General features: G+C 39.9%; 2 protein-coding genes across 2 annotated transcripts in view; both read left to right on the forward strand.

The window, feature by feature from the left end:
- efhc1 (EF-hand domain (C-terminal) containing 1) overlaps positions 1–23,955 on the forward strand; it is a 127,719-nt gene that overhangs the window by 55,230 nt on the left and 48,534 nt on the right. The gene's annotated exons all lie outside the window — the stretch shown is intronic.
- Positions 1,105–23,094, forward strand: lin28b (lin-28 homolog B (C. elegans)). The gene is made up of 4 exons (XM_085433555.1): positions 1,105–1,135; positions 8,324–8,517; positions 18,589–18,776; positions 22,769–23,094. Exons 1-4 carry the CDS (start codon positions 1,105–1,107, stop codon positions 23,079–23,081), a joined length of 726 nt encoding a protein of 241 aa, XP_085289681.1. The 3' UTR covers positions 23,082–23,094.

Here is a 23,955-nt window from a genome sequence, read left to right on the forward strand (position 1 = left end):
ATCTATCTATCTATCTATCTATCATTTTGTCTCTCTCTCAGTGTGAGGTACATTAATAACAGTGAAGTTGACTGCCTTTATCAAACCGATGGATGGCGCTATTTATTCAATCCCACCCCCCACTTCTCAGTTACCAGTCGCTGATCTGGAACCAGCCAAGCTGCGCTATTCAACAAGGATATGAAGCTGAAAGAGTCAACAGCAGACATCAGATCAGTGAGGAAAGTTTGGGGTGCCTGAAGGAGAGGATACATTATAGTAGGCTAATAAAAATTTTGGGGTTTCTTCTGTGTGATCGCTTCACGGGTGATTAGAGTGAATATTTATGGTAATCTTGTAAGGAAAATTAATTTGAGCTTACTGAGTGGTGGGTAGGTCTTTTAAACGGGCTGGGTGGGGGATGTTAAGTATGGATCTTCATCAACAAGAGAAAGAGAGGGAGAGAGGTGGGGATGGTTGCGAGCATGTTGGGGGGAGGTCATAGATGCCGCATGGTTAGAAGAGCAGTGATAAAGCTCAGAAGATCTCGCATACCAACGACGCATCTGCATCTTTTCTACTGGAAGACTTGTTTATGGGGAAACCCCACATTTGCAGCTAAAATGCTAGCACTAATTCAATTTTTAGACCTGGTTTGTGGAGGGTAGATATGAGATTGAGCCGTCAGTGCCTTTGAGCTTGAGCAACCGTTTGTGAGAAGTTGGGAAATGAAGTGAGAGAGAGAGAGAAATCACCTTTGGAGCAGTTCAGAGGATGTTTTTTTTTCGGATCTGTGCCACAGCCTCAAAGGAATCTGTTGGTTCCGTTTAAAACAAATCAGTCTGTCTCTCACGCTGCTGCAGCTTATGTTACAGAGTCACTATAAAATATTCATCCATGGAAAATCTCTTTGATTCCAGACGGTCACTTGGCTTCATGCGCCATGCAGGTTAAAGTCAGTTGAAACATGTAACTCAAACTAGAGCGTCGGGAGACCTGATGTCCAGCAGGCTGATCTCTACTTCACCCTACATTTGCTCTATCAAAGGAACACCGGGAGAAACGCTTGGTCTGCCTGTGCCATCTCATTCATTCACGGCGAGAGAGGGAGAGAAAAAAGGGAGCATGTCCACTTCCTCCTCTACCTCTTTTACAGGTGAGTGCGCTGAATTTTACCAACATTTTGCCCTATTTCCTCCAGCTTAAATCCACCCTCCTCAAGAAAAGCCTTGATTGAGACTGGCTCACCTATGTGCTGAACCCCCCCCCCCCCCCCCCCCCTCCCACTACCATTCCCTGACCTGAAATGACCGACGTTACCCACCGTGAAGACTTGATGGATTGGTTCTTTAATCAAACGTAATCAAAACCGATTTGACGCTAAAGATGCGCACAAATGCACCCAAAAGATTGCTTATCGTTTTGTTTTAAGGGAAATTACGCATTACACAGTTATTTGTATAACAACAACTGGAAGTCTTTAAAGGGAACTTTCCTCAATACACGGGGGAAACCGGAAAACAGCAATTAAGCAAACAAGATCCATCATCACAGGATCTCTGTTAACCACTTTAAGCTTTATATTATGATATTTAAGGAGTATTAGCGTTGGTTTAGCAGATCTATCGATTACATTGTGGGTGGATGCTCAGCTTCTCCATTTGTTTGACTAAAACTTCAGAAGGTTCAGTGAATCCAGGAGCAAGAAAAAACAGTCATACTGACCCGCTGAAGCCCCGCAGAACAACACGACAAAATAATCCAAAAATAAATTGGAAGAATGCGATATAGATGCGTGGCCCCATTGTGCGCAGTTTTTGGCGCATCGGCGGTACAAGCGCTTCTTCTCTAACCTCCCCCCTCTCCTCTCGCTCTCTCTGACGTCACTGATATTTCATTCAGATATTTTCACCCTGTTTACTCCCGGTGCAGGAGCCTTGGCCGGATAGTTAGACTACCACTACGTGATTTACCGCCCATAAAGTTTACTTTCGTCGCTTTTCTTTCTCTTCCTCCCTCAGAAGTAAACGGGAAATTCATCTCCTGAGACCAAAAGGTAAAAGAAAAAAAATATGGCTGTTGGAAGTGTATCAAATTGAAAGTCGCACTAAAATGCCTCCAGTGAACAAATATCCAATCCTAATTTAAATGGAACGGGGTTTTTAAAAAATCGTATTTTACGATTTGAAGCATGAAAAACGAAGGGAAAGTTTTTGAGTTGCCCCTGTGGTCAAGTATGAACCACACAATACGCGTGTGCTTTTCTGTGCTGTGTGAATGTTTTTTTTCGTTGAGTCTAAATATTTGTTAACGAAATCTGTGAAGAAAACAGAGGAAAATATTCGATGAATGGATGAGAAAAAAAAATATCAATTCTTCTTTGTCTGCAGAGAGTCACCAACATCCAGGGATGGAAATTAAAGTGAGCTGTGCTTCGAATTTGAAACTAGATGAAAAAATTAGAAAAAAAAAAGTCATTTCTTGGCGTGTTTTTTCTTCTTCTCTTAAAACACTCCATAAGCATATAGTCTTCTGGTCCTAAAAATAACCCTGAGGGGAGATGGCCCCGCTCTGCCAACACTGTTTATCCATCCTTGTAAACGATAGAGAAAAGTGAAGGATTGGTAGCTGGAATGCATGAGGTAAACGACAAAAAACAACCCCCTCCTCACATAAAAAGAAAAAGAGAAAAGAGAGAGGGACTCAATGAACCCTTTGAACTGCATTGACAGCAATGCATGGTAAAATGCAAGTTTCCTCTGGGAGCCTACTTGGTGAAGAGTGGGGGTTGGGTGAGGTTAGCTGGGGAGAGGGAGTTCAAAGTCTGCACAGAAAGTTGGTATTCAAACAACTCAGGAATCTGCATGTGCTCATAAATATATAGTTCATCTAAGACAACTGAAGATCTAAATGAGCCACTGCACTGATCTTTCCTTGCAGGCTTAAAAATAAAGAGCAATACAGATGAATTAACATTTGAACAGGTTTTAAAAGATGGCTTATAAAAGATGCATTTAAACAGAATATGTACTGGTATGTGACTTCCACTTGGTTTTCACTAAACCCCCAAAACACAATTAAATGAAAAAAAAATCTCTCTTTATTTAAAAAAGAAAACAAAATGCTCTTAAGATCCTATAGTTTGCAGCTTGGATGCACACATTTCTTTCCACTGATTAGAGCTATTAACTGAGAAAATAAAGCAACAAGAACAATAAATCAAACAAGCCTAATCCATTAAAAATATTACATTTGTTTTATTAAATATATCTATGCAAATCTTATCAATAAGCCAAATAAAACAAACCCAAGACACAGCTTCTCAATTCTACACCTGAAATTATTGCAGGCCTTACAGAGATTCATATTATGCCATTTTTTTTCTGCTCTCATGATAAATTTGTACTCGTAGTGCTGAACATCATATATAAATTGTACCATATTGAATTGGACTGTACTGAAAATAAATGAAGCCTCATTTGTATGATGTTGCATTGTCTCACAGAGACTATTGTGACATTCAAATTGGAACAAAAACCTTAGATGCACTTCTCCAAAACAGCTTATTTTTATATGAGGCAAATTTTTACATCACCCCTCTCATCGCTAGTTGTGATGAAAGAATAAAAACCATTCAGCAACTCACACATCTTAAAAATCGGGCAGTTCAACAAAGCGCTCCACAGAACAGGTGGGGATTAGATCGATATAAAGATACAGCATGTATGGAAAAAGCTATGGAAATAGAGAGAGTAAAAAGACATACAAATGGGTTAAAGTGTTGCTCCTGCTTTGCATTCAAACAAATAATAAATGGAAAAAATGCAGTCGCTTTGTCTTAAAAATGTATTTTTGTTACATAAGAATTAGCTCTTCAACCTTTTTTCCCCCGCAAACATTCACATAAAAAGTTTCTTCTTTATCAGTGTCAGCTCTCTTTTTTCACATGTAGGGAGGTACTAAAATTAGATCATATCATAAGAAATGATATTAAACTAAAAAAACCCACAAACAGTGATGTTGGTTTTAAAACAAAGGTCGTCTGCAAACAAGGAGCTGCTCGGCTCATTTCAGAAACAGATCATTTCCTAGCAATATTACAGATGTGACATGAAGATCCTTTTGTAGAACTTAATATGTGAAATATTTTCAGTGCTCATCTTCATGAATAGAAGTGGAAAAAGTACAGATCCTTATATAAATGTAAATGAGTGTGAAAAATGTATCTTATTCTGTAGCATGACAAAACTAGTGCAGAGATTGTTACAAGTTTTATGTTCGGCTTAAAAACAATCTTCAAAAAAGAAAAGAAAAACATACGTCAGTTTGTAGATGTCTTTGCAAAGTCTCAGTTGAAAAGTGTTCTTCTCTTTTTTTTATCGCCACAAATATAATGAAAAGGTTTGAAAGTAAAAGAGGCTTCAAAACAGTCTTATCTTGTTGCATAAGTGCAAACAAAAGGCGTGACTGTGGATCTGTGGCAGCTATAAAACAAACATCTAATGCAAAGAAACAAAGTTTGAAGTTGGGCCATGTCACTTTTTCAGATGTAGGAACTTTAAGGTTTTTTGTTGTTGTTGTTTGTTTTGTTTTGTCATGCTGTCAAATGAGAAGCTGCCTTCTAACTTCTCCATCAGAAGGACGTTGAGAAAAAACAAAATGTTGAAAACTTTCCTCTGCTGAAGCTTGAAGGCAACCGATCAAACTGAGAAAAATCTGAATTTTCATAAATCATAAATCTGCATAAAGAAAAGTATAAAAGAGATGGACATGGGTTTAAAACCAGTTGAAAACCAACTATATGTGAAGAATTCTAGTTTGTGTCGTTTATGAAAACAAACTACTTAGAACATCTGCAAAGCTTTACTTTCACGGGTTTTTCTGTGCCTCTGTACCATTACAATCGTTAAGGCTGTTTCACAAGCATTTCATGAATCAATTTGTTTTTCACAGGTTTAAAGCACACCATAAAATCTTCACTAACAACCATTTTGCTCTTTCAGTTCCCTCTTTTGACCGACAGGCACACCAGAGCCTCCCATATCTAAATCATTCCTTGTCATTCTTTTGCACACTTCGGTAAGCTGCACTGCGGTATTTTCCGCTGACTTGTCCTAATCAGAAAGGTCCTGCCAGGATATGAATGAGTGGATAACATCTGACAGTGGTATCCAATCCTGTGACCCACACAGTAATTCTATGGCTGCTGAGGAGGCCTCCACTACAAGCATCTTCAAAAACAGGCCTTGTGCGCGGGGGCTGGGTTGGACGGATTGGGGGTAGGGGCAAAGCTTGCGAATTCCGGAGGGTGGGCTCTTGAGCGTCGGTGGGTGGAGACAGGCTTGTTGTTGTTTCATTCCTCCAACGTGTTTTTCCTCTTTCCTCATACTCGCGAATAACCCCTCGAGAAACGTCCCACCAAGGCAGAAGTGAGATAAGATGGAAAGTTTCTCATTGGGCTTGTTCTTGTTGTTGATCTGCTCCGTGGGCTATTCTTCTCTTAAGTGATCTATGCTGTTGGACGTAAACCATGTCCAGAATAGGAAGTAAGACGTGTAGTGGAATTTAAATGTGCTCAAACTTGATTTAATCCAGCTTTTATGTTTGTTTTGTGGTTTTAAACATACTGTGTTTTAACAGTACCATTTTAAAAAAGCATATTGAATTGATACAAGCCACCTGTGTTAAAGTTCTCTTTAAGGAAGCTTAGTAATGCCACAAAAATCTCTTTAAGTTTGAATAAAAGTGGAACTTTAAGACTCAAACTAAGTTATTTTGTAAGAAGAAGAAGGAAAAACAAGACTTAACAATTTCAGCTCCAAACTTTACTGACAGCTTCATAGTATTTCTAAAAGCATTTCTAACCCCCCCCCCCCCCCCCAAAAAAAATAAACAAAAAACAAAACAAAAAGAAATGACCCTCCCCCGCTCAAAAAGAAAAAGAAACAGACAGAACTAATCTTGGTAAGGAACGTATCCTCATGACAAACGAGGCTCAAGACTTACAAATATCTGCTTTGCTTTCTGTCAGTTTTCCAGTCACATTCCAAAGCTGTGAGTTCAGCTCTCCTCTGGTGCCCACTATGATACTGGGAGGTAACTGGTTGTGAGTTAGGAGCATGAGCACAAACACATGTCCATGCATGAAAGTGGGAAATGATCATTTGCACTGTTTTGTAAAATTCACAAGTTCTAGTTTCCAGCAAAACAGGTTTAGGTTTCTTAAGCATAGCTGGATGTTATTTCTGTTAAAGCCACAGCTGCATTTCACCCTTTTGAATATACACTGGTGTGAAAGTCTGAAGTGAGCTGTGCAATGCAAACAAAGGGTGTAATAAGCTTACGTATTTTAATGGTGCTGTGTTTACTTTGTATAAAATGTAGAAAAGTTAACCCTGTCTTGAAAATCTTTTAGAGTTTGGCTTTGGTAATAGTAGGGTCTGGAGAAGAGATTCAAACAAGCAAACAGTAATAGAAATCGACAAAAAACAAGCAGTAAAATAAAATAAGAAACATTTTTTTGATGAATTTTCTTTGTTAAGTGATGCTTTATGTGTGAATTTTCACCCATTTAACACTATTTTTGTCACCCCGTGGAGGTCTAAACAAACCAACAGTAGACTAACATATTTTAAACATGTACGATTTTCTTTGAATTTACTTAATTTTTATGAGTCAAAATACTCAAAGTAAAAAAACAAACAAAAGCCACACAGGACACACTGCTGTACTTCCACGTGATGATGGGAAGATCTATGAAAACAAGCCTGCAAATCTGTAGGTTAATCAGCTACACCCATTAGGGGCCTAACTTCATCATTTGCTTTTGATTGTAATTGGTTGATTCATTATTTCCTTGTTTTTTTGTGTGTTTTTGCTGTTGTCATGGCCACCCTATTATTCCGCAGAGTTCATTAAAATGTAATTTAATCCCATCCAATCATCTAATCTAATCTCAGTGCATAATAGCCTTATGTAGCTACACCAACCCCTTTTGATACAGGACCTCAACAAAACACATTACAAGCAGTGCACTGCAGCGCATAGCATATCATATAGCACACGTTACAGCTTGCAGCTTCCCACAGTGGACGTGGGTTGTTTTATGATCTACACAACTATTGGGCGCGTGCTGTTGATGGTTCCGAGTCCAGTTTCCCCCCCACAACACACACCCATTTTCCTCTTTGAATCTTGGGACAGAAATGAGAAGCAAGAAAGCATGTAAGTGACAAAGTCACGTGTTCTCACTACGGGAACGGGCACAGCCAGCTCGAGAGCGAATGAGAGCGAAGACGAGAGCGAGAGAGGGAGTGAGAGAGGCAGCGACCGAGAGAGAGAGAGGGGTAGAGCAGTAGGCTACAGAGGTGGTGTGAGTGAGGAAGGGATTGAAGGGAAGAGAGAAAGACATGACAAAAATATCAAAAGGCAGAAAGCACGCCGTACCATGCGAGCTAAACTGGTGACCGATGGGATCGAGGATGTCGGATTAATGGTGACTACCGCAGCCCGTTTTCGCAGAGGAAGCTTCTCTATTGCAACTTGGGCGCAGAGGGTCCGCGGGGAAACATGGCCGAAGGTTATTCTGCAATTATTTTCTATTTTCTGCTCTTAGTTTTTTTGTTGTTGTTATATATATATATACATATATTTGCTCCACGTGAGCTCGCGCGAGAAGGGAGAAGGAGGCAAGGTGCAGCGTGATTATTGTTCCAAACCTAAAAAAATTAAATAAAATAAAAAATAAAGCCTGAACCGCCACACTGCCGAGCACCACATCTAACCACGTCTGGCAGCATTAAGATAGATCCACTGTTAGAGCGTATATGCTTTTCAAGCCAGTAGTAAAGCTCGAGGAACCATGTGTACACCTGCCCTTTTTTCCTTATAGCATGCAACTCCACATCAGGAGCGGGCTGTAGATGCACGAGGAAAACCCTCCACAAGTTACACCACTGAGCATGCCTGTGCACGAATCAGAGGCATTCATCTGTCATGGAGTAACAACTTTTTCCCCCCTTTTTTTGGTTGAGGGAATGTCTGGTTGACGCACATCGGTTCACAGCACCACGCGTCCCTCTTCGCTTATGTGACATGTGAAAAATAGTATAGGAAATTTCTACCGGCCCTGAACTTCGCATAGCCTGTACTTGAAGTGGAGGGGATTCCCCTCACGCTTCTTGGAGAAGTTTTCTTTATTTCTTTTCTTTTTTTTTTACGCAACAAAGCTCATTAAACTTATATAAACGTGTATGCACGCAGGGCGGTGAGTGTTGAGCGGCGTGTCTGCGAGCACAAACAAAATGTTCTAACTCGCCTCTTGTACTGCCCGCTCGTTCTACAGGAGGGTCGGGTAAAGGTGGCGGAGAAGACCCCGCCAAGTCCGCCGAGCAGGAGGAGGACCGCACTCGACCTCAGGTCCTGTCGGGATCGGGCTTCTGCAAATGGTTCAACGTCCGGATGGGATTTGGATTTATCTCAATGACCAACAGCGAAGGGAGCCCCGTTGACCCCCCTCTGGATGTTTTCGTCCACCAAGTAAGTTGATGAAAACGTACACACAAGCACCGAGGAATACGCGTTTGCGTCGTGGTGATGTGGTGGGCATGGCCTCATCCGGATTTTCCTTTCTTTAAAAAAAAAAAAAAGAAGCGTGGAAAAGCGACGAATGATTGAATACTTTTTATTTCCTCTGCCAAAAAAATGCTACTGTTACCTCAGATCCCATCTTGCTGTCCTCGGGCCCCTTTTTAATTCTTCTTCACAGCGATAGTTACACTGTATCATCCGGATGTTTCGCCTTGCCCGACACGTTACTGTGTAACAACATGCTGTCCACATGCTTAAGGGACAGGAAAAACCAAACCAAAACAAACAAACGACACACACACACACACACACACACACACACACACACACACACACACACACACACACACACACACACACACACACACACACACACACAAAGTTTTCCTCTGAGGCACACGTTTAGCTCTCCCTTTGCTTCTCCCTGTGAAGGGAAAGGAAAGAAATGTCGTGTGGATATGACACGGTTAGTTTCACACTTGGCCCTGTAATGGACAGCAGAGCTTGCTTGATATCCAGCCAGCTAACATGTCGGAGAGCGTGTTTTTTTTTTTTAACTCACTGCTGGGCTCTGTTCTGGGAAGGTGGATTTTGCTCAGTGCTGTTGTTTGCTTGATGTACTTGAACCGTATGTGCAGTTTATAGAAACATCCTTTTACTTTCATACCGAATGGTGACGTGAAGCAAGCCTGTGTGTCCCCCTCCCACTCCCTCCGCGTGTACTGCTGATTTATTGTGCATGGAGTTCATTTCAGAGGCCTTGTTTTTGACTGCTACAGAAAACAAAGAGCAGTGAAGTCCTCCCTTGTTTTAGCTCCCCTTTCCCTCCGTTAAATCGCCCTTTTTTACGGTCCTATAAAGTGCCTTTAAAATTCTCGAGGAACGACAGACGACGAAGAGAGGCATTTTTGTTGCCATTTCATTTGACACACTCTCTCACTTCATTGTAGAAAAGATGACTCCACTGATTACTATAAGGCAAATTAGTAGCACTGGGAAATATGGATTATAGTTGCATAAAGGGATTAGTTTATTTAGATAAAAAAAAAATATATATAATGTAACTCAAACACTTACAGTATGTTTTTTTCAAGCTGCATGCCAGACTAAAAATAGAAAGTGGGACCACAGTTTCACATGGTTTGCTATCCAATGTCTTTTTGAATGGCATTTGAGTGTGTTCTGCACCAGCAGGGTAGTTTCCACCTCTCTGAGCTATGCTGCATTCAGCTCAGTTTTTATGGAAAAATAAATAAATAAATACAAATAAAAAAAAAATAGATATATGTACATTTCAAATTGTCCGCAGTATTTGATTGACCAAATGTGTTCACTGCCATTGAATTCTGACAGCGGTAAAGCTGGTTGTTTAGTGCATTTAGTTTGGCTATAAACGTGATAATCGAGAGTTATAAAAATATCTGGATTAAAATCCTGGAGTAAAAACATTCAGTGACTAACAACAATATGTTGAGCTTTGCTTCATGCGCATCTTCATATGCACGTAATAATATAGCCTGACATGTATTTCTACATTTTTTGGTTAACATTTACATGTATGTGGATGTTTTCATGCGCTCTTACTGCGCCTGCATGAAACAAGCCCAAGCTCGGGAAAGTGGATGACTACAGCACTATGTTATCAGATTCTGATTGATACGTTCACATTGTGGCTTCATCAACTGAAAGCACTGCATCTGTCCATACACTCCAGACTCCTGTCTTCCCTGCTGCTCAGAGATGTTTTAGGAGTGGATCAGGCCATCAAGGGTGAATAAAGGTGTGCTCTGGGAAACAGTCTTAAGAGCTGAGCAGGAGTCTAACAAAACACTGTGTGTCTCAGTAGTTTGTAGCCTATAAGGCAGAAAAGGCTTGTGCGGTATACTGTTGCTTTACATAGGAAAAATATTTAGATCCACAATGCAAGAAAGGCTCATTAGGTACTGTGATGATGGCGGTGTATAGATGAAAATGTTTGCAGAGCTGCTCTGTTTCATTCATTCGTTTTTTCATATTTTGGGAGGATGGTGGGGACCAAATTGTTCCTAATATAGCTTTTTGTTAAATTATAGCATTCAGTGAATCATATGTTTACACTCGATCATTTGTGTCCCAGTGTTTCTGGCAGCTGTACGCGCTCACAGTGACACGACTGTCATTTAGCACAAAGGGGAAGACATCGTGCACTCATAAACACGCTGTCATAATAAATGCAAACAACCCTGTGATTTCTTTGGAAGGATTCACACTCGTGCATTCGTATTAAATCGGTCACTCATTCTCTCTGATTGTTCCACCCTCTCTGTCTCTCTGCTAGCAGCCTGGAGCTATTTGAATATATTGATGTTATTTCCAGGTTTAAAAGAAATGTTCAGATTTGGAAATATTGAATACAGATCTGGCCTGTTATATCTTAAGTAGAAAATTATTTAAAAGTCTTAAAGCCATAATAATTGTTTTAGGATGCATTTTGTCATTTTTAATCAGTGGCAAGCTCACAATCAAACCAACTTAAAACAAAGGTTATGAATTATTTTACACGTTTGTGGTAAAAGGGTCGTTGTTGAAATAAAACTATCAGAAAGGATGCCGATTTATTCTTGCACAACATTGACCCTATCCGCATGATAAAAGCTGAGGTAAGAAAGATAGGGAGGGGAAGAGGGAGCATGAGGACAGGAGGAAGGGGGGAAGAGAGGAGGAGTTTCCTTAAGAGAGGGAAAGAGGAGGGATGTGGGAAAAAAAAAAAGTGTGGGTGAGGGGTGGGGGTGCTGGGCTGGGGACGGCGGTAGTCCAAGAGGAAAACATGAGTGAGAGGTTGGAAAAAGACGAGCGAGTGGTGGAGCGGGAGGTAAAGGAGGGAGGGTGTGCGCTTGTGTGTGTGTGTGTGTGAAAGAGAGAGTTAGTGTGAGCCCCCCCACCCCCCAGAGCACGAGGCCTCTTCCTGGGAGGCCTCTTCATCATGGCTCCTATCTGATCGCTTCCTTTCGGAAGGTGTGAGAGAGTAATTAAGCATCTTCACTCTCTCCTTAGTGATTCCACTATTACATTATCTCTGTGTGTCAACCACTTCTCTACCTGGGCTGAGTGTTTTTTACTATGTGTGTGTGTGTGTCTGTGTGTGTGTTGGGGGGGGGGGGGGGTGTCTCTCCTTGGGCATTCTTTAAAAAGAGGAATTTCTTAAAGACAAAAAGGCAAGAGGGTAGGCGAGGGGTTTAGTGGGTTGGGGGTGCTGCCTGCCCTTTGTCGGTAATCAGTTTGAAATGTTGAACAGTTTGCTGTTGCTATTCTCCTGAAACCCCATGAGTTTATGAATCCCTTACGAGTGTGTGTGTGTGAGTGTGTGTGTGAGCACTTCTTACTTTCTGCTTTCAGCCACCAGGTTGTCGATGCCTACGTGTGATCCGTTGAAAAATGTTCTAGGTTTTTGATCATGCATGTGCGCACTCGAGAGAGAGAGAGAGTGTGTGTGTGTTTTGTGTAGTGAGGTTAAAGTGGGCCCCTAGTGAGATTAACCTCTGGTCCGTGTCACCGTTTGGCATGCAGGCCCCACCCATCTCTGCCTGCAGATAGCCAGTATCAGGCTTTGTGTCTCCTGCAGCCACACCACTCCACTCACCCACACCACCGCCACCCTTCCCGTCTTTACATCAAATAAAGCAAAAGAAGAAGAAAGACAAGTCATGTGACTTCCTTTTGAGGAGCTGGGCGCATATAGCGGATGTTTGATTGGTAATTGGAAGGGTGATGGAGTAGACACAGAAGGGCTACAATAAAGAAAAGAGCAGCAGTTCCGCTGGTCATGTCAGTATGAGCTGATTAAGGATTTAAGCATTTAATTAATCTATTTTTTTTTAATTACCAGGAATGAAAAATTCCAGGAGGCTCTTTCTAGTTCTTTCTTTAATATTTAATGTTCTTGGCTGCTCAGTTCTTCTATGCAATGCTTGATAGATTTTAAGGGCTACAGTCTGCAATTTGTTTTTATTTATTAGCACTTTGTTTCTCCATTGATCATTTTGTCCTAAAAAATGACAAAGAAAAGCATCAAAAAGGAAAAAAATAATAATCATCAAAGACCTAATTAATTAATAAAACAACTGTTACATTTCCGAAGGATAGAGAAAAGTTAGATTTAGACACAACATGTGTAAACAGACGTTTAAAAGCTTTTCTTTTGGAGAGATTTGCCTGAAACGGTTTTAATTTGCGATAATCTATAGTCAAATTTCTATTAAAAATTGCTAGAGAGACAGATGAAAGCAATTTATATGTAAAAACACAGTTGTTGCAAAGGCTCAAATAAAAAAATAAAGATAAAGATTAGAGCTATTATAGTAAATAAAATGTATAAAATCCCTCAATTAAACATCTGACTACATTTATCTCATGTTCATCTCTTTGTATTCATGTTAGAATTCATCAGATCCGAGCTAATAACCAGCACTCATTTTTGTGTCATGTTTGTCACGCATTACATCATCATCTGTCTACTTTGTTAGATTGGGCGAGTTCAGTGCCAAGGCATACAAAGAAAAAAAAAAGACAGCTGCTGTTTTTTGCCTCTGTAAATGGATTCAACTGTAAAACCAATTAAATAATGATTGCAACTCAAATTGTATGCACTACCAATGTACACGTGTAAGGTTTGAAAGGTTTGCATTGATCCATCATTTTTCCTAAAAGAAAACGTGAAAAATTCAAACCTTTTAAAATTGATTTCTGTCATTTTAAATTTATGATATATTCCATCATTTGTTCTTTTGTGAAAGTGACACCTCTTTAAATGGCTGGCAGTGAATCTTTGCAGTGACACTGGACTGTTTCTGTTTTGAATAGGTGCAGTTATTAGCAGGCTGTGTGCTTTATCACCAGTCACCTCAGTGAGGTTCATTTCCCCCTCTCATGCTGATAAATGTACCAGGATGATCTAGTGCTTCCTTCCCCAGATCAAATATTTGGCCCAGTCATAATCGGGGGTGTTGGATGTTGTTAATTTGAAGCAGGGGAAACATGAAGGCTTTTAACTGTTTGATGGGGGCTGGGCGAGGTTCAAAGGTCAGAGCCACTAATGACAATGTGTTGAGGAGGGCTGCGGTGTCACCGACATAAGAGCGGCTCTGTTGGTGGTTTTCACTGGCATGTTTGTGTGTGTGTGTGTGTGTTTCCTCTCCCTTTCTTCTTTGGTTTATATATATCCTGTTGGGTTATGTCCATCTGAGCTGATCTAGCCCAGCTTTATCCACTTAGCATTTCCTGTGTATTAAAAGCTACTCAGTGACACCAAGCCACATGTTGACCACCATCTCCCTCTACTCACTCACCTCTGCACATTCCCGTTCCTCTTAGAAACGAGCACAATACCCTTCTCCACCTCTGATTTAAGGCATCCCATAATTAGCCATTCCATAGCTGGTGGTCGCCTCGGAGAGAGGCTGGTGGAGGATGGTGGCTCTCCTCTCTCTTGCTTCCCATCCCCTCACATTACAGCTTCCTGTATTGATTGCTGGGTCTGGTGATGACGAGGGCCGGCTGATGAAAAGGAGGGCTATTTCTATCTAGGATGTCAGTGTCGATATTGATCTCTGGCTCTTTCCTACACACACACACACACACACACACACACACACACACACACACACACACACACACACATATATATATATGTACGGTAACATGCATGAAGACCTAAAGATATTTATTACACATAAGGAAGCTTGCAAGCATAATCAAGCCCTTTTAGAGTATCTTTCGATCTTTTTGTTGGATAGGTTTCTTCCGTTTAAGGCATGGTGCTGGCTGCTGGTGACCCTTAAGTTTAAGCACAGAGTGGTGGTGTGGTCTTCCCAGCAGGCTGGGGGTGGTGCTACGATGGTTATACCACTGACCTCAGGATTTCTCCTGCTGACCTGTGGGGTTCCTGATCAAATGGTGGTTTTGTTCCTGGCCTCCCCCAATTCCAGCCACTGATGAGGAGTTGCTCCTCCATTGGAGCTGAACAGAATGCGGTGGAGGTAGTTCCATGAACCCCCACCCCCCACCCTTGTCCTCCTCTTCCTCCAGATTCCCACCCATATCCACCTCCCTGTGCTAAGCCACTCCCCCATTTTGTGTTAGAGTCTCTCTTGCTCTCCTTCTCTCTTTTTCGTTCTGCTTGGCATTCTTTCATTCCCTCACCTTAGCCGTGCCCTCTCCTGACCTCTTTGCGTAAACTGAAACGGGTCAGGACACCCGCCAGGTCACTTGAGAGGAGGGGACTCAGGTTGCAGGTTCTGATTTGCGAAGTTTTCGCACACACACACACACACACGCTTACACATGCATAGAGCAGCTCGGAGGCACACATGTATATACAGATCCATATGCTGCAGTTTATTACGTAATTGCAAAGACTGAGCTGTTGCGATTGAACGCGTCAGAACGTATCTGACACAAACATGATGCCATAAACTATATGGAGGAGATTTTAGTGTGTGTGTGTTTATGTGTGTTTTCCTGCATTTCTACAGAACAAAAGGGGATGTGTGGTTTCCTCACTGGTGCATTGTGGGAATTGAGTGAGTTGGAGAGGGGGGGGTAGAGTGCTGAGACAAACCACTCAACTTTGACCTGGAGAGACAAGCTGCTTCTGGACTGAAGACAGGAGAGGAAGAGGAAGGGCTCGTGTGCCATAGTCTAGAGACCAGCTGATGTTTATTTATCATTATTCTGAATATATTGTGTTTCATGGGGGATGGGCACAACCTTTTGTTGTCTTTTTACTGATATCTGCTGAACAAATGCCTTTTAGCCATTCAGATGGTCTAATGATGGCAATTATAAAATCAATTGGTGTTTCCATTTGAATGACCAGGATATAGCTCGGCTGTAGCTTCTCATTTGGTTGATTATTTTGCTGGTATGAGCAGAGAACTTTGATAAAAGAATAGGTTAATGAATATGGAATCTTAACATTATTACTATTATTATTTTGTAACATAATGTTCTGAGATTGATCATGATGCTGCTTGCTTAGTTTGTGACTCTCCTCACCGTCCCTTCTGTGTTATTCCCTTTTTTGCATCTGTGGTGCATAATCTTTCCTCTTGCTCATTTCCATTCCCTGATTCTCATCTATTCCTCAAAGCCAAATCCAATAGCTGAATGCCCAAAATGGATGAGTCTTCCATCACAAATCGACTAGAAGCAGAGTGGCCTTGGCTGTAAGTCTCACTTACTGCAGTGGGGGAATCAAGCAGGACATCAGAGGAAGAATGAATGAGTGAATTTTGGACATTTTGCTTTTAATGCTAAAAAAGGCGATTTTCTCTTTCGAATAAATTGTTGAAATGTTCAAATGTGGGGAAAAAAAGAAAGAATTGTTTAAAAAAGGTTAAATATGAAGTCACAACTCTTCCGTGTATATATCTATATTTTCTGAGGACTAAACTGAAAACCTATTTATTGTTTTATTATATAAAAAAAGTAAAGAAAAAAATTGTGTATTATTACTCATTGTGAGAGAGGCCTTTGGAATCCAGATTAATAGCTATTTGGTAAAAGTTTATGTTTCATATGTACTAATTTGTGTTTAATATATATGAAAAAAATCAAAATCCAAAAATCTCTAATGAAAAAAAAAGATTAAAACGCAGGGAAATAACATAATTATATATCAGCATTGTTCAAGTTTAAGAAATTTGATGGCTTTCTAAAACTTTTTTTGTACTGAACTATAAGTTGTAAAAATACCAATTCTAAAAAAACCCTAAAAACAAAAACAAAACAACAACTAATAACCTTTATTATTTGAAACTGAAGTTATTTTTTTTTCATGATGTCAAAGTTTGTCTTTGATATCATTCTTTTAAGGAATAAAGTTCAAGTAAAGGGAGGTAAAGATAAGAAAAGGGAAAATATAAAAAAAATGCAACTTACTTAAATTGTCTAAATTATATATATATAATTTTTTAAAAATGCACAAAAATTACTTTAAAAACAGAAAGAAACGAACATAAACTGATTTATTTAATGTAGAGTGGATATTTTATTTTTTCTTATCTATTTGAAAGTTTTTCTTTAATCCTAAGAAAGTCTTGGCGTGACCCTCATTTACCGAGTGCTGTGATATGTGAGTGCCTTTAGAATACATTTTATTAAGCATTTTTAAAATGATTTTTTGAATAACTGGGTGTTGTAATAACGACAGTTTGTGTTACCTGAATTTTTAAAGGCGACCTAACAGATCCCAAGAAAATGTATTTGATTGCATATTCTTACATTGAGATATTCTTTGTGTTTGCAGTAGGTTTTGAAGTTTTTTCCGCTGTGTGAAACAAGGTTAAATGTTTTCCTTTTTTTCATACTTGTTTTCCTGAAGGAAACAGAGACATATTAAATGTATTTCGTTTCACTTCCATTTAATCCACGTGGTATCCCAGTGGTCATTTATTGTACAGTGGTTTTCACATGGACAATTATCTGAGTGCAGTGAGTTCAAACACTATTCTTAGTTTGTAATTAATTCCCACATCCTCTGTACGTCTTTCCTCTCTCTTAGGTTTTCATCTCTATCTACAAACCACCTATAGAGTGCCTTCAGCTTCCTGTAACCTCAGTCGCTGCAGAAAAATGCTGCTGTGCACAATTTCTCTCCTTCTTCTATAGTTTCACATCTATATCATCTGATCATTTGTGCCTTTCTCTTCCTTTGTCTCCTACATATCTGACTCTACAGCATGCACTGCTTTTACAGATAGCCTGTGTGTTATTTATAGGTCTTGATGTATAGTAGGTAGTAGGTTTGCTCTGCACACTGCATGCCCATGTGGGCGTGTGTTTACCTATAAGAGCCGCAGGGCTTGCTGCGATTCATGAAGGTCACGGATTCTGTGCCTATCAGCCGTCCGCGCTGTGCGATCAACAAGACATAAATCATTGTCCAGTGGTTATGTAGTAACTAAATCAATATTTCCGATCATGTAGATAAGATGGATGGTGGATGCTTTAAGAAAAAAAAAAAGATTGTATAGGTGTAACATTCTTGTCTTTTAAGCCTGCAGAAAAGGAAGTGGTGTCTCTGCGAAAAGTAGATAAAGAGAGTAAACCAAGGACATATCATGTGAGATAAGTCGCTCTGTGGAGCAACCTTCACGGCAGTTGGTACAAACCACATATAGTCAATCCACCATGTTTGAAGTAATGTATTTGCCTCTCGATGTTCATTGTCTGCTAATACTTGTTGTGTTCGCTGCATGTGGCAGTGTGTAAAAGCCCACCTCGTGGACTTGCCCGTGTTAATAAAGTAAATGTTGATTCTTGAGCTATGTGGAAATAAAAGGAGTTGATTGGGGAACTTTTTGTGTGCAGACGTAATAATATATCTGGCAACTGCTCAATGTGTAGATTTAACCTAATGGGTGTGGGCTTGCGTAACATTAATGCTTTATCTTATGCAGACAGAAAGAGGAACTAATCCATTTTCACTGAAAGATTGCATTTTCTGCCTAAGAAGGGGGCTGTCTTTATGTCTAGCTGCATACTGAAGGCTATTAAAGTGTAATAGCCTTTGTCAGTTTCCATGAATCATCTGGGGTTAAATACAATATTCAATATAACCAACAAAGGTAAAACGCACCCTGATACTGCTGTATAAAAAGCCTTTAAAGCTAACATAATAGAGATCTTTCAGTTGCCTTTAACGAGCTACCTTATTCAGTGACGTGGTTTACTATTATAAAAGAATCAGATTTACATTTTCCTGGAACAGTTTTGCTCTTACAAAATCTAACGTCCTATAAATTAACCTTTAAAGATTTATGTTTGTATAGGCTTGCAATTATAATATTTTAACCTAAGGGAAACAAATGCTTTGACATTAAATTTAAAGCAATTTCAACAAACATGAGCCCTAACGTGTCAGATACTCTCGCTTATAACACACAGGGCGTTATCCTACCTACACACTCTTGTGTCTTGCATTTGGCAATAAGCATCTGCCTCTTTTAAAGGGATAATTGCCCTTTTTTATTCTTCCAACAGAGCAAACTAGTGATGGAGGGCTTCCGCAGCTTAAAGGAGGGTGAGCAGGTGGAGTTCACCTATAAGAAGTCCTCTAAGGGCCTAGAGTCCCTGCGGGTGACCGGACCTGGTGGGGGACCCTGTGCAGGCAGTGAGAGGAGACCCAAAGGGAAGGTCCCATTGCAGAAACGCAAACCAAAGGGAGACCGGTAGGTTTTTATTCATTTTTGAAACAAAAAAAAATGTATGTGTATGTTTTGCGTCTGCATGAATGTAATCACACGTATGCATGGTTTTCCTGAAAATGTGAAATACGTGAATGCGTATAGGTGCCTGTGGTTAGCTTTGAGAAAGCAAGACTACGCTGTAGCAATAGGAAACATATTCTATACGTACAGCTACCCGCAGTGAGTGGCTTCTGAGTGGGCTGAGATTATAGATTAAATCTATTCAATCCGCCTCGGTACATGCCTGTTGCTATGGTTATTGTGCACCATAATAAGGAATTGAATAGGGCACTTCGCTTGCCATTGCCGCTATTTTAAATCAATTTGCCAGCTTTTACATTAGAGACTATATTAGCATGGGGGTAGATTGGACCTATATGCATCTCAATGCAGCGGTAGCCAAATCAATTGTTTTGTCCTCAGTTGAATCCTGAAGGGAGCTTTGCTGAAATCTGCAGTGGGAGCCATAGGGAGTGCCTTGAAAACGCTAAGCAGAGTCCTCCTGTCCTCCTACTGAAAGAAAGTGCCCTCATTTGATGTGCGGCAAATCCTGCCAGGTAGAGTCTAAGTACTGTATCTGTTGTGGGAAGGTATCACATGATTTCAAGGCTACATTTACATGAGAAAGTGTAGCGCTGGCACCCTTTATGTTGCTGCATCACTGTTGCTTCAGTGCTCCAATGCAGCACTATTGTGTTTTTTTTTTTTTTTTTTAATAGTGGTAAAGAAAAGCATTTGTTAGAAAGGAAGAAACTGTATCTGACAGAGAAGGCTCCCTGATTGGTTTACACAGCTGAATAATTCAGCTTATTTTGGATAATTGATCCAGTGTTAGGTCAAGTGTCTGTCTTCTGCTAATGTGGTAGCAAGGTGGTTTTGGATTTAGTGATGGCAGGTAGATGTGTGTTTCTGTCTTTGTGAATGCTGGTCAGGGGGAGCAGCTACTGGTGGGTTACGCTGCGGGTTATTCTGCTATGCAACGGATCATTTCTTTCTTTTCTCTAGAGCTGCTCAGATCACGTTGTGTAAAACTGTTCAGTTTAAAAATTGAGTAAACAATTCATCGGTTGTGGAAATAGTGGCTAAAAACTTTAGTGATGACAGTGCTGATTTTTTATCAAACAGAAATTAGCAGAGAAGTCGATGTTTAACAGTAATTGTTGAGAAATGTTCATCAGCTGTTGCAGAATTTTCTTTAAACTAATTAAGCACTCATCTGTAACCATTTCCCTGAAAAAAAAAATTTCCATTAGCATTTAAAGCTCATTAGTCTTAATATGTGATAAAAACATTCTTCAATATTAAACTTAAAGGACATCCAAATATTTTGAGCTGTTTTGTCTTCATCCAGGTTTTTCCCAGTTTGATATGAAATTTAGTTTTTCAATGTTTTCTCTTTGTGTTGCACGCATTTGAATCAAATTAGCTGAGATTAAACTGTGCTTTCATTACACTAAATGAGTGCATGACCTGAGACATACAAGAAATCTGAATTACATGAGTGAATATTTTAAACTTTAAAACCTAAATTCTCCAATAAATTGATGGATTTTCATGCTACCTCGGGATTTGAACTATAATTAGTATATAAATATAATTATTTAATTGCACGAATTAATTTATCAGATCACTGTACTTGTATGAATCCAGGTTTTGAGGACACTTACTAATTACCTCTTAAAACCTACCTTTAAGTCTTTCTTAATTAATGTCACAGCTTTTAGTGAGGTAGCAGTCTTATCTGTAGTCTCTATTATATTCTTTATGGTTTATTTATTGTAGAAAAATAATACTTTTTCTTTACAAAGAACAATTAAACATTGCATTAAATTTTTCTTATTTAATTCAAACAGCCAGTTGTTATTTTATTGGATGCAAAGAACAGGTTAAGTAAAGATAATTTATCTGGTTCCATAGAAAAGGCCGTCATGGTTCAATTTCTTATTTAGTGGCCACAATTTGCAGTTGGGTCTACTTGTCAATTCTTATTTTGTTAATTGGCAATCAAATCAGATGCACCTTAAAATGTGTGCAGTAAGCAGTTATTTCATAATGATAAGTGGTTGAGTTTTGCACTGCTGCAGTAGAAATTTAACACAGACTGATGAATCCAGAATCATTTGTTCTAGACATCATTGCCCAAGAGATATTAAGCTTTTTACACCAGGACATTATTAAAAACCTGAACGGTGACTTGTACGTGACATAAAGCCTTAAAAAAAAGAAAAAAGAAAATATGACAAAAAATATTTATTATTTAATGCAGTGCAAAGAGAACTGATGGCATCATGATGGGCTAACATTTTGGTCTAATTTCTCTTCATGCTTTTATTGTTGCCATTTCATTGCTGGCATTCTTTTCAGAGCTAATAATATAATGCAGTTTGGCATGCCACAGCGGCCACACCAGACCAAAATCATATACAACACTCCCATCTAGTGGGGAATTTTAGTTGGAGCCGACATTTCTACTCCGTAGTGCCGATGATGGACAAGAGTGAAATAAAATCTTTATTCTTCTTTTTTTTAAAAATTCTTCTTCTTCTTCTTATTGTTATTATTATTATAATTACCATGTTAGAAATGATAGTTATTAGTAGGGCCATATTTGTTGTAGTTTTGCCTTTTTAAATCAATCAAGTGTGCCGATTTTCAGCTTTAATTCAAAGGGTTCAAAAAAAGTTTGCATTAACTGCTTAAGAATTTCAGTATTTTAAAAATACTTCCATTTGTTATTTAAATTATTATATATAACACTGTATTAATTGTTTAAAAATAAAGCATTTTAATGTCCCGGTCAGATCTGTTGCTTCATTATTTCATGACCAATAAAGCAGACATATCTGAAGTTGGTTCCATGTGTTGAATTTGTATTTTTCACTGTGATTTTAAATGTGAGGCACAGAGAAATGTCAGTGCAAGTGAGGGACGCCAAATATTCTAAAAACAAATGAATGCACCGGGTAATTCAGCAACATCAAGAGATCGGAAAAACCAAAGGAGACAACTAATGTGCACAACGACAGAATTACTTTCATAGTGAAAGAAAACAACCTCACAACATCTAACACTCTGCCAAAGTCTACAATCAAGAGATGCCTTCATGAGGGTAATTACAGAGGCCAGATTAGACATTACAAGAAAACACCTTAACGAGCCTGCACAGCTCTAAAAAAAGATTCTTGAAAACAAGATTAGCTCGTGTCATAATGATCGAAAGAGAAACGTATGGAGAAAGGAGAGAACAGCTCATGATATGAAGCATACCATGATCCTTGCCAGACATGAAGGAAATATTATGGCATGAGCATGTACGGCTACCAACCACTAGTGTTTACTGATGATGTGACCACTGATAGAAGTAGCAGAATGAATTGTGACATGTACACAGCTATACTCTTTTGTTTAAAATTAGCCAAATGTTGGTAAACTGATTGGAGAGCGCTTCAAAGTGCAAATGGTTAACGCTCCATCGAATACTGCAAACCAAGACTTTCCCTATGCTAAGAAATGGCGTATTCTTCAGTGGCCAAGTCTCAACCTAACCTGATCTCAACCTAACTGAACATGCTTTTCACTTACTGAAAACAAAAGTGAATGCAGAAAGAGCCACGAACAAACCTAGCAGAGCATCTGAAGGGAAGACACACAGCCTTTGGTGATGTCATTGAGTTCTAGGCTTCAGGACTGCCATCTGCAAAGGATTGTCAAAAACAGTCCTTCTATTTAAAATTATTCTAGTTTCTCTAATTATCTTTGGGCCTTTGCAAATGGAAGGCTGTATCAACTGCTATAACTCCTATACAGTTGTGTCTTTGTCCAACAAATTATGGAACTAACTGTATTTTAGCCGCAAAGTGCTTGCAGATTCAAAACTACAAAGTCTGTTTTCTGTTTTAAGAAAAAGAAAAGGAAAAGCTAAAAACAAAGATCCTGTTCATGCTTTCTGTTCTTTTCTCCTCTGTCCCCTGCAGCTGTTATAACTGTGGAGGTCTGGATCACCATGCCAAGGAGTGTGGCCTGCCCCCCCAGCCAAAGAAATGCCACTACTGCCAGAGCATCACGCACATGGTGGCTCAGTGTCCCCACAAGGCGCTGGCGCCCGCCACAGGCTCTCAGGACCAACATGCGTCTACCTCGGCCTCTAGCCCAGGGACCGGGCCTTACCTCTCTCTCCCAGAGGAAGAGGAGCGCTCAGGCTCGTCTCCTCTGGAGGGCTCCTCCTCTTCCCCCGAGGAGCCCCATACACAACGTGGCTCTCGGACCCAGAGGTGGAGGAAATCCTGAAATAGTCCATAGGGGTGAATCTTTCACCGCTAGCCTCTGACACCTCATGTCTCCTCTCAATCAAGGTTACCTGAAGCTCCCCTCATCTACCTCACACCTGTGAAAAATGGGAGGTCTTTATTCCTTTACTTTTATTGTTTGTTTTTTTTGTTGTTGTTGTTGTTTTTTTTTTTTTACAATTTCTAACCAGCGCAGCTATGGCAACGATCAGTGGGGTACGTGATGGGCAAGAATGTGTGTGACTGACTTGCAGTCATTTGGTGCAGCTATGGCAACCACGGCTGGAATGGTGACTGCAGGGGATCACTCTTGTTTCAGTCTCTGCAGCACGAGAGTGAGAAAAAAAACAAAAAACACTGTATAAGTCTAGTCTTGATGATTGTTTTTGCCTTTGTACCCTTGGACCTAAGTGTTGGCCATTATGAATGCTTTTTCTCTACACGACTATCTTGCAGATTTAAAGCCACAAAATATCCTGTAGGCCTAATCATTCTGAAAAATCATGATGCATCCTTTTAGCACACACAGTAGCTCATCTTAAGAAGGATTAGAAGAAGACCTCAAGACCTCAAGACCCTCTAAGCGATAATCCAGACCCGCAGGACCGTTAGCTTGGCTTCTAAAGATCTTTAGGGAAACTTTATGGATCCCAGAGGGAATTTTTTTAAAAAGACAGCCAGCTGCTAGATCACACTCTATACTTCTTAAACACTCACATACATACATGCATACCTCTTATATGATATAGACCGGACCAACTGATTGTCAGACGTCAAACATGTGCAAGACTGAGAGAAAGCGCGTGTCCTGTGCGTGTTACGCATGCTCGAACAGAAAGCAAAACTGTCAGACTGAAGCACCTCTTCCTCAGGTG

This window comes from Copadichromis virginalis, linkage group LG15, assembly GCF_057382275.1.
Source record: "Copadichromis virginalis isolate Kocher_CV1m ecotype Utaka linkage group LG15, C_Virginalis_male_GT1.1, whole genome shotgun sequence".
Lineage (NCBI taxonomy): Eukaryota > Metazoa > Chordata > Actinopteri > Cichliformes > Cichlidae > Copadichromis > Copadichromis virginalis.